The sequence below is a fragment of the Parasteatoda tepidariorum genome, chromosome 5, assembly GCF_043381705.1.
Source record: "Parasteatoda tepidariorum isolate YZ-2023 chromosome 5, CAS_Ptep_4.0, whole genome shotgun sequence".
Lineage (NCBI taxonomy): Eukaryota > Metazoa > Arthropoda > Arachnida > Araneae > Theridiidae > Parasteatoda > Parasteatoda tepidariorum.
Window position 1 is genome coordinate 42,129,611 of NC_092208.1, and position 16,692 is coordinate 42,146,302.

Consider the following 16,692-nt stretch of genomic DNA (forward strand, 5'->3'; position numbering starts at 1 on the left):
TGTGTGTGTGTATATATATATATATATATATATATATATATTTGAAACCTGTAATTATATTTAGATCTAATGAATAATCTATTATTTACTTAATATTTCTCTTCCCTTTATGAAATTATTTAAAGTAAAATGGCTATGAAAATTGCAATATATTACAATTTTTTAATGACATCCAAATATTTTTTTAAAAATATATATAATTAATGGTAATATTTTTTTAAGAAGTATATATAATTTTTTTTAATTACAATGTACTGAATAAGTTATGAAAAGGAATGTGGATTTAAAAAAAATGCGTTAGTATTTCAGATCATTTTTTTGAAGTCAAAATCAAATAATTTAATCCTCTTGTAACAAGATGTTTCCAAAAAATATATTTATTTTAAATGTTTATAACAGTTCTTTTTAGTTTTCCTTTTAAGGAAAAGTCAAAGTAAAGTTGTTTTTTATTGTTTAATACATTCATAATTGTTTTTGTCAAAGGAACTGCAATCATTTAAGGTTCCATAGCAGAAAAAAAAGGGAACTGCTGAGTAAGTTTTTTTTCTGTGATGGTGCACTTGAATACTATCTTGTTCTATCAAATATTATTGAATGGAACTTTTAAGCAACTATTACAAAGAATATTACAATTTGTAACAAGTACAGCACAATGCATGAATCTTTTTTAGCAATAAATTAAACATATTACGTTGTTCATTAGGTTTATCATACTGTGACTGGTTTTGAGCTGTTTGTTTTTCAAGTGCAACAGTCTGATTGTGATCTTCAGCCTCCACACGCTTTCAAATTGTGCCAACATGACATACCCCAATCCAACTGCACACATACTACTACTACTTTGGTGTGTCCTAGCCCAGATGATATTAAATATAGGATGACTCGTCTTTCTATTGATGCTATAGATTTGTGCATTGTTGAAAGTGGAACCGCTATTGAAATTGAAGTATTTAATAATTACCTTTTTAATTAATGTTTAGTAGTTATTGCTTCTTAATAGCCACTTTGATAGGTAAAATATAAAAAGCATGTTTTTTTCCATGAATTTTTTACTTGGGAATTATATTATTAAATCCTTTTGTATTTTTTTATGTGCATATTCACTCTTAAACTGTTACATGAAGCAACTTCAAACCATTTTTAATGAACAATTTGAAATTAAGCGAAAAGTATTTTCATTTTTCTTCGTTATTAATTCTTCTTATAATTTGTTACAGATAAAGCAGTAATAAAAGAGGTACCTATGCTTAACCAGTTAAAACTGGGGATTGCCGACCCTTATGAGTTAAAGCCTAAAAATTTCCAATGTTTTTTTATTTTTATTGACTGTCGGCTAAAACTTGATTTAAGCATTCCCAGTCGATTTAAGGCAGAAGCCAACATATGCATTATTGTTTGAACTATGAACCTTAACCTTAAAAAGCAATGTAGTGAATCATAATATCCTACAAGACTCATAGGTATTATACCGGTAAAGAGTTTTTTTATGTACTTCCTAATAATATATTACCTTATCATACATATATTATGTAACTTTAGGCTTTAACTGACTAGAATCTAGTTTTATGTTTTAGCAAGTTAAACATAGAAGTATTGAATAGTTTTTCAGCTTTTACTGACTCGGAGTGATAAACTTCAATTTAACCATTTAAACTTAGGTTTAACTATCATTTTTGCTTTAACTATGACATATATGCTCTTTGATGTCTTGTTAAATTTACTCTGTTTAATATAGAACTCTAGTTAATGCAAACATGCTTGTTGTTTCTGCCAATTCCTGTGAATAACAGTTAATGGATAATGCTTATAAGTTTCATTACATTTTTTCAGATTTCTTTATGTATAGCAAAAAAAAATATTTTTTTTTTCTTCTGGCATTTTTTGTAACACATTTTGAAACTTTTACGAGATTTCATTATATATTGTTAAATGTTAAGAGAATACTTGTAACATTAATTGACATGGTTCATAAAAAAATTAAAAATTAGGACAAAACTGGTAGGGAATGATGAGGTTCTAGTATTCAAAGGCTCCACCCTATGGACATGTTGAGTTTGCTGCAGGAGATGTGTTTGGTAGGCTGGTGTGGGGAATTGGGGTTCTTGTTTTTCTCTCTAGCCGTAGCAAACATTCAGATGAATGTCACATTCAGTGTTATAGATACACAGCTGTGTGCTGGTGCAGTGTTATTTATATTTACTTGTGTAATATTTTATTAGTAAATATGTACTATAACACAGGGTTGCCACTCCACAGGGAGAATAGGGGAAACCTGAAAAATACAGGGAATTCAAAAGTCACCTAAAATAACAGTGAAAATGCAGGGAATTTTGATTTTTCTTTACAAATTGGGAAAATACGGGGAATTTTGTTTCTTATTTTTGTCTTTTAAAAAATGATGACCACTCAAAGCGTAATCTGTGGGATATTTAACCATGATATTTCAGCTATACTAAACTATTTCATTTACTATAGCATTATTTAAGTATGTTCAGTTGTTTTTCCAGCAATTAAAACTAATAAATATAGTTAATCCAGTAGCCTAGCTCACACAAGAGCATAGTAATTGTTGTTTCCTCTTAATATATTGTGTATAATATGTGCAGGGAAAACACAGGAAATTTTTTTCTCCAGATTTTAGGGGCAACCCTGTATAATTGTTAATAATTTATATTGGTCAAAGATGTTTTGAACCTCTATAAAAAGATTAAAATAAGTTGGTTTTGCAACCAGTTTTTTTTACCTTTCTCGGTTAGTTACTGTTCTTAATTATCATTCTCTATAAAAGTTGCTATATCAAAAATTTCAATTCCTTCACAACACTTCAAAGAAGCAAAGGTTTTTAAAAAAGAGGCAAATAAAGAATGTTCTTTATTAAAGAATTGGCTTGAAATTCATTTATCAAAATTTCCATTATTACTTATTCATCAAAATTTGAGTGGGCAAGGGGTGCAAATTACTTGTTTAATGCATTCATGCAAAGTGAATTACAGCTGTTCAAAAGATACATCAGAACAAATCTGCAAGGGATACAAAAATAAACAAGCTTTGCATTATGTGATTCAAGGCTAATATTGCATGTAAAAAGACTTAGATTTCTTTCATTAGCTTATTCTATGCTATTTATGTGTTAATCAAAAAAATATATATATTTTTGCAAATTCATTAAATTACAAATAAGTAAAAAATTTTAGCACATAAAAAACTTATCTGTCTTGTTATTCATAGTTTGGAGGTTATCACCATTTACCCTTTAAGTTAAATTGTGGGAGTGTATTCCACAAAGGCACCAGTATTGTCTTTGGATCATCATTAAAAAGGAATCCCAGACTGTGTTCAATATAGCCCATTAGTGTAGCTCTTGACTGTAGAGCAAGATTAACCAAAGGCAACTTTTTTTTTACTCTAGAAGGCAATCGATTTTTTTTTTATTAAAAAGAGTCTTTGTGTTAAATTTATGATATTTTTTATTAATCAAAATCAACATAGCTTAATGCTAACAAAAAATTGTTCTTTCTTGAGTTATCACAATCATGAGAAACCACTGTAATTTGTTTGAGTAGCCTTTAAACATCTTTTTTATTGATAGTTATTGTTTTTATTTATCAACTTTTCATCGATTTAGGTATTTCCTTTGCGACTTGCAACCTGTAATCTCCATGGAAATGATACTGTGTCAGGTTTAAGCATGCTGCTGCAGTCTGTGCACTTCAAACAGTATGCAAAAATAAGCTCGAATCTAGTATGTTCATCTGCATACAATATAGTCAGTCATGGGATTATGTCTCAGCAAAATTCAGCGTCAGATATTTGGCTTGAAGTCGGTGGTTTTAGCTTTGGTCCAATGTTCATTGATTCAGCTACATCACAAATGAAGAGAAATGATGACACACAACAAGAGAACTTTTTACGTGTGCATGATAATAAGAAAAAGAAATTGTGGTTTTTATGGCCCATAGATGTTTCACCCATACCTCAAGCTTCTCATGGGAAGTGTGGATGTGTTGGTGGCTGCTCCTTTTTTGGGAGCAATAAGAATGGGATATATTTTTTCAACATAAATAATCATTTGGAAGACATTTCAGCTGTCTCTGCCAAATATCAAATCAGTTTTGATAATAATTTGGGTTATGGCGAAAGCTTACTGCATAGAGGTCACTTTGTATTTGATGCTCCTGAAAATCTACCCAATTTTCCATATAGTTCCAGTCATTCTGAAAAATCAGTCATCATAACTGAGAATTCTCATGCTCATAGCAGAACTAAACTAAACGATACAACATTTTCAAAATCATCAGATAATGATTCTCATTTTATTAATAGAGGTTATAGTGCATTCTCAGAAAGTTATCTAGATGACAAAATATCTTTCTTCAATCACTCAAGATTAGTTAATGACACCAACACAGATAGTATGTTGTATGATTCCAGTATTCCTTCACTTCCCAGAGAACAGAGATACAATCATGTTCGTTGCATAAAAAGGCAATTTAGTAGTCCAACTCATGTGTCTATGCCATCTAGTTCATCGGTTCTTTCTTCTTATCAAATCTCTATGGCACAATCTGCTCCCGTAGCAGGGAAACTTGATCGAAAACCAACAATGAAAGGGGATGATTGGAAAAGCATATTAGAGTCGAACATTAATCCAATTTCATTGGTGAAAGAGGAAAGTATAAGTCCAGGTTTATCTCAAAATAAGTACAGTTCACGGATATCTTTAAACATAAGTCCAAATGGAAGAGGAGAAAATAATGGCTCAAGACATTCACTTGCGAGTATTGCCGCAAGGAGTTATTCCCCAAGATCAGTTCGTAGAGCTGCGTCTACTGAATCTACTCATTCCACAGAAAGTTATTTTTCTGCTGATGAAGATGGCGAATCCTCTGCAGAAACTGGTGATAATCCTGATGAGTTTCATGTAGATGAAGAGAAACGTCATGTAACTTTAAAAAATGGTACGAATTCAATCGATAGAAAAGTGGCAACTGCTCGTAGATCACTGCATGACATACAAGAAACTCCATCACAGCAATCTAGTGACAGTGATCTTCATATTACTGTTTTGCAGCGTACTCCATCGTGTGGCAATCACCACGATCCATCAGATTCTAACTCAATTTCTAGCACCTCATTTTTATCAGCTATGTCATCACAAGAAGATATTGCACTAGTTGATCTCCATAATCAAATGGACAAACCTATCATAGAGTCACCTTTATTAATGTCTTGCTATATGGCTCACATGACACAGCTTCAGTGTCTTCAGTGGTTTCAGCAGCCACCATTACCTCACCTGGTTTCTCAGTTTGATGGACATCATAATGGACACAACAAAGACTTCATATTTCATCGGACACACTCTGCCTGGAAACCAAAATTTGTTCCTTTAACTGAAGGTTTCACATCTATACACATGGTGCACAAGAACAGAACATCAAGCCATCGTCACAAATTTCAATATGCTCAGAAATCTATGTCAACCCATTCTGACGATGAATTTAAACCAGGTTTAATACACCAGGAACTAAAAAAAGGTAAATTTCTTAAAAAGCTTATTTTTTTAAAAAAATATTTAAACTTGCTTATTTATATAACAATTTTTAAAACTATCTTAAGGTGTGCTTCCTCTCCCACCCTAACTCAACTGTTAAAGGGGTGGAGACGGAAAGGGAAAATTCTAAATATGCTTCTAATCCTCTTTATTTAATTTTCACAAATAAACTGATTATGGCTATTTACTCTGTCAGGACTTTAAAGAAAGCAAGGTTGACAAAAGCAAGAAAAATAGTGAAGCGTGCAAGGCAGTATCAGTGTAGTTTTTATTTTTATTTTGATATAATTTTTTTTTTTAAAACAGCTAGCATTGGTTTTGAAGAGATTGTAAGTTGCTTTTGGATGTAATCAGAGTGGTTTAATAAATTGATATATTTTTTTCATTAATTCGATTTCCAATACACCAATTCAAAATTTTAAATAAATTATTGGGCCTATTTGCATGTTTTGATGCATGTAAAATACAAGTTCGCTACGCAGTTAGATCTTGAGATTATTATTTTATTTCTCAATTAGTATTTTAGATTCTCAATTAATTTTTCTCTCAAAATTATGCCCAATACAATTCTACCAATACGGTTTTTGAAAGTTAAATAGTAAACAGTTGTTTGTCTGTTTTTAGATTTTTGATAAGTATCTTTGTTTTTATGCAATTATTGATAAAGGAAATTTTTAGTGTCATCAAAAATCGCTTTTCTTCAGTTTAAACTGTAATAAGATTGGATTTTAAAAAATTAAAAAAAAACTTGAGAAACATGCAGTTTTAAATTAAATACCCAAAACCATAAATCACATCATTTTATTGCTTAAAAGTTTTGAGAAAAAATTCATAGATGTTATAAAAATTATTAAGCACTATTTCTCCTAATCTACTGAAGCAACCCCTTTATTTTCTACCTTTTTTGAAAGGTATTGTGCATCTAATAAAACCATATCTTTCGAAGTTTGCCAAATATGAAAAATAAGAAGAAAACACTAATTAAAATTTTCACCTAAAATCCTAGATGGAGAGGGTAGAAGCCTCTTAACCAATGAGAATAATTTTTCGCAATACATATCTACCACAAAACTATATAATTTTTAGTGTTATCATTGCTTCTTTCAAAAGCCTTAAGTAAGTGCCATTTTACTTCGGTTTCTACAACCATATCTTAAACTGACATCACACCACAAGTCTTAAAATTTTCATCATTCAATCATCTGATGCTTAAACATCAAACATAATGTTAGAGGTAACAAATCTTTATTTTCTTCTCCATTAGTATCAGGAGTTACTATTTTTCTCTCAAAACGAAATAAAACAGTATAAAAATAGTATTTGTCGCGGGAATGGTAAAACAAAGTAATACATATGGGAACAGGAGCAATGCGGGAACGATAGGTCGAAGTTTGACTGTAGCTTGAGACGATTGATAAGCAAATGAATGCAATCTTTTTCCCTTTTTTTAAATGTATGTTACATAATATTTTTTTTATGTTGCAGATGAATACAACTCTGGAGATCATAGTACTAAAATTGCTTCAAAAATTGTCTTTGTCATTAAATTGAGTGGCGATGTTCATTTTAAAATCTCACCATTGCTGGTTGAAAGTTTGAAAAGGTTTAGTATAAATGTTTGTTAAATAAAATTTATAATTGGGTCAGTGCTGAGACAAGGAGCCAGTGAAATAAACTGTGAACTATTTTATCTTTTTAATTGTAAATAATCCTTTGCTGACTTTTCAAACAATTAAGTTTATAGTTTATACATGTCATCCTAAATATTTATTTAGTTATAATTGGATGAAATTTATCATATATTCTTTATCAAAATATTGTTTTATCAATATTATTAACATTGATAGAAGAATTTTTATTAAATATAAAAAATTTGATTTATCATTTCTGGAAACTTAGGTAACATTAATCTGATAGGCACCAATGAGATAATCTTTGTTCCATTATCAATTTTATAGGAATTTTTATTTCAGGAAAAAATGTACAATTCAGCTGTCACAATGCTAGAAAATATTTTCCATTACAATTATAAGTTTGTGTTAAAACAGTTTATTTAACATTAAATCATTTGTTTGCATTAAAAAAAGAGACAGAAGAATAACTCAACTTTTCTGCCTCAAATTAAAACTGACTTTTTTGAACTCTCAATGTACAAATTTTTTTTAAACACTTTAATTATTTGCTTGAACCATGCTGATTCTGTCTGACACAACAAGACCAATATCCTTTCATTTTACTTTAAATTTTTATATGATATTTTGTATGATTGAGTTTAATTTTTTTGTTATTGCAGTTTCATCGATGTTCTCACTCCAACATTAGCTCAGCTGCATCCACTTACGATTGTTAACCATTTACATGTCATGTGCTCCCATGAAGTGCAGAAGAGCAATCAGCTAAAAAAGGAAAAAGTTCTTCATTTGAGCCAGCTTCGTGCACAAATAATAGAGAAATATAAAAAGCGCAATATTTCAAATTCAGAAAAGATAAATGATGGAAGCTCTGAGAACCTTGGAAACAACTATGAAGAAACTCGAAATACTCACACGAAAGCACTGATAAAAATTGCTAAAGTAAGTTTTGACTCAATCATCATTGTGTACCATATTATATTTGTCTTATTGTATTTGATTTACATAAGAATTGAACCCAGAATTCACTTGTACAAGATTCTGCTCTACAATATTTTGTCCCGTTGAGATTGTGTTTTGTGTTATTTTATCCTGTGGTATTTTGTTTTCTAACACTATACTTTATCCATTTGAGATTTTGCCCATAGTATTTTGAATAGATATACTAAGGCTTCTCATTTGTATTTTCGTTAATGATAAAAAATTTTTCTCACGCTATTTATGGAACAGGTGGCAGTTTATGATGCACTTTTACTCAGATTTTGCATATTTCAAAATAGTTATTAACTACAGAAAAAAAAAAAAATTGGACTTTCTATTTTTTTTGCTTTAAGTTTCTCAATTGAACATTTACGAACTATATAGCCAAACTTTTCATTTAGGATTATTATAAGTATGCTAAAAATAGCTTCCAAATCTTACAAATAATTGCTATGGACAATTTATAATCTGCAAAGTGCTTTGAAATACTTTACTATGAAATAGAATTTGAAAATTGAAAACTTAAAAAAAATGAGCATAAAATGCTTTAATCTTTATCTCAGTTAAAATGTAACAGTTTCATTAAAATAAAAAATCTATACGATAATTCTTAGATTAAAAGTTATGGTTTGAAAATTTATTTTAACATATTTCCTTACAAAAAATTGAAGTAGAAATTTTATAGCATTAAAAAGTAAAAAATATAATTTTTTATAACATTAAAAACAAAACATCCTTTTATATAAATACACATAAATAATACACATCTTAAATAAAATACACATCTTAAATAAAGACATATTGCATTGTGCACCTTGTAAAACTAGATATAATAATGACTTTAATTTATTTTCTGAATGAAATATGAATATTTATTTTAATTTATTTCCACTTTTAGATAAATGTTAGCATCATGCAAGCCTCCATAGTTGAAGAAGTAATAGCTTTCTCTGCTCTTGATAATTTAAAGGATTTAACCTGTGTTTCACTTCTGTCAATTTGTATCGATAATACATCAATTCAATTATCACATAGTTGTCAAGCAAAAAAGGTGATTCAAACTTTTACAGACTATTGCAATGGTAGCGTTGCTCGGACTAAAATCAATGAACGCTCATCAAAGAAAGCAAAAACTGATTCTTTACCTACCGAATTGTTAACTGTTGAAACTAGTGAAACTCAGCAGGAAGAGACAATTTTATCAGCTTCAGTTATGTGCATTCATTGCCAGTTGCGCAGGCTTAAAAATAATAGCAGCATATTGAAGGAAGCTATGCTTACGGTGATTCCATACCATAGGAGTAAAGTTGAATTCACTTTCGAAAATCATTTCTTTGGGCGTCAGTTATCCAAACAGAGTGATAAACAAGATGCGTTTATGGATGTAGAATGGAATCAGTATTTGGATGAAGAAAAAATGGGATTCATAATGTTCGAATGTGGACTTGAAGATATTGGTGTGAAATTCATAAAAAGGTGGGGTTATGATTCATTTAACTGTGTCGATGTGGATGAAAGAAAACCTATGGTCGAGCCGAAGAATGAAAACAAATCTAATAAGAAGCCATCAAGTGAGCGCCCTCCTTCTAAACAATGCCATAAGCAATGTAAATGTGAGGATAATTGGGATGCAAAGGTGTCATTTCCTTCTTGTGTCTCAGAATGTGGAAGCTATAGCAGCATGTACGATAGTAGATCGGATCTAAATAATCAAAATTTGAAAGGAGATGCATCTTCTTTTATAACAGAATTGAAAACTGTATGGTTCAATTTTGCAGCGCCTCCTCGGACTCCTAACACACGCAAAATTGATTTCACAAGGTATGTTTTCTCAATTATTTGCATTTATGCGCATGAAAGCAAATTTATTTTAAAAATTTTGTGCTCATTTTCTCTGTTTTTAAAAGAAATTTTTAAAACTAAAGAAATCAATTGAAGAAATATACTTAAAGAACAGGGTGTGTAGCATTTTTAAAAAGTGCTTGAAGGTGCTTATTTTCGATTATCTTTTTTTAAAAGCCCTTAAAGATGCTTTTTTCATTGGGTGTTTTTAAAAAGTGCTTAATTTTCCCTTTACCCTCTTGATTTTCGTCACGTATTATACAAAAAGACACTGTTCATGTTGTTCTATTCAATGCTTTCACAATTAATTCAACCCCAATCTATTTCGGTGTACCCTTGGTCCTTAGCGTATGAAAACGCCATTCGTTTTATGATTCAAAATTTCATGATTTTTGACTAACAAAACTAAAGTTTTTTTTCCCTTGACATGACGGTTAAATCCAGATAAAATCATCAATTGTCAAAAACTTGCCTACCCTGCCTAATTATATTTTTTTTGAAAGTGCTTAAAAATATTTTTGAGTGCTTGAAAAGTGCTTAAAAGATACTTATTTTTTGTTGAAAAATTTGGCTATGCACCCTGAAGAAGGTAAATAAGTCTACATTTTCAAAAGAAGCCTGATTTAATATTAAATTTTTATTTTCAAATAATACTTTCTTGTGGTTATAGTTAAAGGAAACTTTAGAAAAACTACTTATCTCTCTACTGTTTACAATGATAAAGAGTTTAAATTAATATTAAATTTATTTTCATTATATTAATGTAATGTTTATGTTACAGTTTTGCTTTCTCTATTCTTACTATAATATTTTTTATTTGTGCAAATTATTACAAAGACGCCCGGTGGCTGAGTGGTAGCGCTTTACGCTGTCGTGCCACAGGTCCTTGGTTCGACCCTTGAACCAAGCGATGTTGACTCAGCCTTTCATCCCTTTAGTGGGTTGATAGAATAAATATCAAGCATTCTTGGGAACTCAACACAGAGGATTCCGCGTTGGGCTGACCACCTAAACGGAACATTTGCACTTGCATTCCAGAGCCCAAAGGTCACAAAAACTGAGATGAGCACAGTAAGCCTTGGCACTTTATGGGCTGTCACGCCACTGAGTTTTAGTTTAAATTATTGCAAAATTATTACTGCATTGTTTATTTAGAGGTTTAGTCCTAACTTACTGTTCTAATTTCTTTTACATCCATTATCAATCGCATTATTTTTTTACTTGTATAACTTTATTTCTGAAGTTAATTACATGATAGTTATTAACTTTATTTTGATTTAAAAGTTCTAAATTTAATTTTCATTTTTGACTTTAATATTAATGATTGTTGAGAGAACATAGCAAATGCTTTTTACTTTAGTTATTGTTTTTTTCACAATTTAGCTGTCTGTTTACTGACAGAAAATTGAATTTTTGTATTTAATTAATTAGGATTAAAATGTACGTTTTCAAGATTTTTTTCTATCATTTTAGTGATTCCAGGTTTATGTACTTAAAAATTGTAAACTTGATTCCATAGATTATATTAAAAACTTTTTTTATGCAGAAAAATTTTATAATGATCCTTTTTTAATTAGCCTACATAAAAGAGACAAAATTATGATAATAAAAATTGATTGTTTTGAGCGTAAAATTTGGTTTATTGTTGTTCTACAGTCTTGAATCCGATATTTAAATATATTTTTCATAATTTGCAATTTTTTTAAAGGTTTTTCTCATAAGTTTTTTTTTCAGTATCAAAAATTGTAGAAACACATCCTAAATGATTAACCGTATTACCTAGATTAAAAAGTTGAATTTTAGCAATTGAAAAATTTTCATGCAATTTTGATGCCTAAAACTAATGTTTGCTTGTTTTTTCATTCAAATACACATTTCACTACAGAATCATTTTCATTTCTCTATGGATGGTTTTTTTAAATTAGTTTTTATTTATTATTTCGAAAATAATAAGCTTTAGATTTAATAAAAAATGCTAATCTAAATTATTCTCAGAAAATAAATGCAATTTTTTTCGTAATTATTAAAAGTGTGTTGCTTCAAATTTATTTCATTGGTTAAGTTTTGACTTGACAATGAAAATAAACTTTTTAATTGAAGGGAAATTAATCAAGATGGTATGAATGTCATTTTAAAGTGTGTTTAACTTGGTTTTCTATAGTTAGTTAGGAGAATATTTAAATTTTAAGGAAGCTGTTTTAAATTAGTTTCTATCAACTATGCTTTTTCTTTATTTTGTTAAATTCCATGAAACAGATTAAAATTCAAACTGCAATTATAATGTTAATATGAACTAACAACGTGAGTTTTTAAAAAAATAATTTTCATTTAATTAATAAGCATTAATGACATAAGTTATTTCTTGAACGGATATAATACATATCAATATTTGGTTCCTGTGAACTTGAAAATTACGCCATTTAAAGTTACATTATCTCAGAACAAAATTAATGATTATGATAAACCACAACAAATTGATTCTCAATAGAATCCAGAAAACAAACTAATGAGTGGACAAAATGGTTGATGCAAATGGTGTTGCTCAAATTCGCCAAGTTGCCAACCCAGTTGATATATCTATTTTTGAAGTCTCCCACAATTGTTAAATTGTTTCAGAATTGTTATTAAAACTATTTTTCTTTAAGAAGAACTTCAATAGTTTTGTTGCTAAAACACATTCATATTAAAGATTTCATCATTTCATATAAAAGATTTGTTAAGTTTTTTTTGTTAAAGAAAAATTTTCTTGCTTTTACTTATTTGAAAACTATCATACTATGTTTTTATTTAAATTTTTTGAAAAAAAATATTTTGTATTCCCTAAATAATTAGTTTTTGACATAAAAAGTAAAAAAAGTTCATATTTGAATTTAAATTGTTTTTAATATCAGTTTGTATAATGATTATAATTTTTTAGGTTAGATTGGCATTTGCTAAGTACCGCTACTCCATCTATAAATGCATGGCTGAAACCGAGTGATCGACTGCTTGTTTCAGCCAAAAAAATGGCAAAGGAAGCCGGACAGAGATCTGCTGCAATAATGGCGTGTTTAATGGCTGAAGCTTTAGAAGTACAGAGTATACATATGCCTGTGAAGGTAAATGGAACATATATATATATATATATTTTAAATTCATTTTCTTTATTCTAAAGCTGCATTCTATTTCATTGCACCTCAAACTTTAAATCTATTGATGTATTTCTTTTTATAAAATCACTAAAAAATAACATTCTTTTGTTTATCTTTAATATTTTTAAACTCAATTCATCAAAGCATTTGAAAGTTTTTAAAAAAGTTTTGAAATTATTAAGAATCTTGTTTAGATACACTTTTATTTTAAATTATTAAAAATATAATTAGGTTTTGTTTGTTGTATTTTTGAAATTCTAGTTGTAATAATTGTTCTCTTTTGTCAACAATTTCAAACCAGTCTGATTTTGAATCCATATTTGAATCTTTCAAATTTAATTTTTTTTAAATTTCAAGGTAAGTTATAATTTTTCTATAATCTTTGAAGGATGTTTTAAATTGAAACAGTATTGTAAAATTGCATTTATTATACTTATTTTTATGTATTATTTCTGAAGCCGGCATAAGTTCTGAGGCATATAAATAAAGTGATAACCATGTCTAAAATTTATATGCTTCTAAAATATTTATATGCCTCTTATTTATGCATCGTTACTTTTATTATTTGGTATGACGAAAGTGCAATGCCCCATCAATTGTTATTTTTTTTAAAAGAAAAAACATTTTGTCGTAAAATTTGAGCTAAAAAGGAAAGTTTGAATCAAATATTAATAATTACTATTGACAAACTGTAAAACTTTATTTAGTCAATCATATTATGAATTTACCGAAAAATTGAGTAATAAGTATAAAATTTTTATTTTGTTGTCAAATAAACAAAAGATTTTTAAATTCAATGTTAATATACAATGTTAATATAAGAAACAAAATTGAAGTCTTTCATATTTTTATATTTAAAAAAAAAAGAAAAATCACTATCAATTTAATGGATTTTATTTTGTCCAGCCTATACTTTCATTATTGGTCTCAAAATAGGAAAAATAGGAACTAATGAAATATGCAATTATAGAAAATTTCGATATGTGGTTCGTACCTTTAAAAGCATGTCAAATGTTGAGAAATCAAATTTCACAATCTTTCTCATTATTTTTATTGTATAATAATAATATTGGGAACAACCTTTAGAAAAAATTTAAAAAAAAATTCATATATTTTCTCTTTGAAATTAAAATTAAAACTTTTATTGTTGTTTAAGCCACCTAATTTTACTAACTATGTTTTGTATATCATTTTAAATATGTTTAAGTATATAAAACTGTGTTTAAATTTCAGTCAATTTTTAACAGTTTTTGTCTTTTTTATTTTTATTGTTTTTATTTTTGTAAAATAAGTTCTCAGTTTGTTTTTTATTTCTTTCAATTTTAGAGCAAATATCTTGCTTTCAAATTAACACCTTTAGCTAAGACTCTTCAAGAAGATCCATCCTGCCAATTATTAATGGTTTTAAGAAGATATTTAAAACAAGTTGACCTGGTAAATGTAGAAGAAAATGTAGTTGCAGATTATATTCCCCCGATTAAAACAGTCTATAGAGGTTTAATTTCACTAAGCCGGCAGTGGAAAAATGTTCTTTACATGCCGTTTCTTGTAGAACAAAATATTAGATTTCGTAAAAACATGAGGCCTCTAAATTTGTCCTTCTCTGCACCCAAGATTGATGCCATGCTATCCAGTAATGATGATGCTGATAAATTATCTTTGGATGAGTGTGAAGTCACTGATGAAACTACTAATTTATTAATTGCTGAAGGTGGCTCATTAACTCTTGGTCAGTCTCAAAAAGCTATGCCTACTCAAAGCTCGCCCCCAAACAAATCTTATTCTAGTCGGGACACAGGCTCTCGTTCCAGTAGCAGTCAACAAGAGGTTACTGAAGAAGCTGTTAGTAGTGGTTCCGGTGCCCAAAAAGCAAGGAGAAAGCTTCCAAGCTATCCACCGCGTACATCTAGAGCTAGTGTTGCCTTTCCTCTTCTTGGTGGTCCCCTTGACTCTCCAGGCCGTTATGCTGGAGGTATGAATGGAAAAAGTAATGGTTTTGTTTTACAACAATACGGTCTTAATGCTATCTCTAAACTTAAAAGAAGTGACAGCAGACACAGTTTAAAGTCAACAACCTGGAGTTTGTCCAGTATTGAGCCGAATTTGCAGTCATCTGTATTCGGTACACCTCAGAAAACACTTGGCAATGGTGATATAGATCAAGTTGATGAGGACTTATATAACTGGATGGCAAGGCAGCAAGAATACATCCGAAATACAAACAACCAAAAAAGAATTGAGAGAGCACAGCTAGAATCTAAAAAGAGCACTTTTGCTACAGACAATAGCTTTGAAACGGAAATGCCAAAATCAATTGTAGCTGCTGTCAACTTTGCTCCGTTGAGTATTCAACTTGCTGACGCTCATGTGATATTCCATCCTCTTTTGAACAGCATCGGTGTTCCAAATCAAGCTCTCCACACTTCATTCAGTATTGCATTTGGACCAAAAATATCAGTTTCAGCTACAGTGGAAATGTTAAAAATTGACATAGTCGAATCTGAGTATCACAGTAATGTTCGCCAAAAGAAAAAATCAAATAGAAAGCAATCAAATTTGCATGGGAAGTTTTTTATCGACACAAGCATGGATACTCCCACATTTATTTGTGACAAGTTTTCACTGGAACTGGAACTTAGAGAAACACTTTGTCATAAAGGTGAAACAATAAGCAATGATATACTTGTCCCATCACCTGCTTTGATGTTTTTATCCAATGGTCCCAAACATAGCACCATTATAAACTTCAGCGTGGACATTAACTTCGTTGCTCAGCAGGTAAATATGCCATTGCTTCGACTGTTGCATCAGTTTTCCACGATGTATGAAAATATCAAAGAAACGAGACTCGAATTGAAAGCAAATAGACCAAGTTCTTTTAAGGAGAGTGTGAAAAATGAAAAGAAAGGGTTTTCTCCTTCTGTAAGTCAAACTGGTAGTTACAGATTAAATTCACCTAAACCACCACCTCCGAAATTCAGTACTCCAACACCTACTCCAACCAAATCTGTGGGAGTTTCTAGTATAACAGCTGGCATTCGTAGACCTCATACTCTTTCACAAAGATTAAGGGCCAGCACTAAAGGTTACACTAACTTACAGGATACGACCACAAAAGAGGATCGTTCTTGCAGCCCTATTAGTTTCACATTGAGTGAATCGGTAGCCATTGATATTCCTGATACCTGTTCTGCCCCAGCCTCTGAACACACATTACTTGGAGAGATTAAAGAGCTTCAACCAAGATGTTGGAGAACTATGTTTTATCTTTTGGATCTTTATGATACTATGCCTGAACCAAAAACAGTGAATGAAAGGTACGTTTTTCGGATTTTCCATCTACTTATTTTAGTAGCTTTTTAATTAACATTTTTTTAATATTTTATTGTATTGTTTTAAATATTTATCAGTATATTATGCTGTTTTCTTACTTACTCCTTGGCACTACCACCCATAAAGGATGTTGGTCTATCTCATAACACACCTCTGAAATTTCCAATCTTCAGCTAATTTTTATGTAATTTATGACTTTCATGAGTTTAATATCTCACTC

At 29.7% G+C, this 16,692-nt stretch overlaps 1 protein-coding gene across 1 annotated transcript in view; it reads left to right on the top strand.

Moving 5' to 3' along the window:
- The window catches only part of LOC107451210 (transmembrane protein KIAA1109 homolog tweek), a gene marked incomplete at its 3' end in the record, with an annotated part of 102,147 nt that overhangs the window by 24,297 nt on the left and 61,158 nt on the right, over positions 1–16,692 (top strand). Inside the window, 7 exon segments of the mRNA XM_071181348.1 lie at positions 704–946; positions 3,626–5,537; positions 7,040–7,157; positions 7,848–8,127; positions 9,065–9,987; positions 12,926–13,106; positions 14,466–16,456. Of these exon segments, the coding sequence (XP_071037449.1) occupies positions 704–946; positions 3,626–5,537; positions 7,040–7,157; positions 7,848–8,127; positions 9,065–9,987; positions 12,926–13,106; positions 14,466–16,456 (5,648 nt within the window).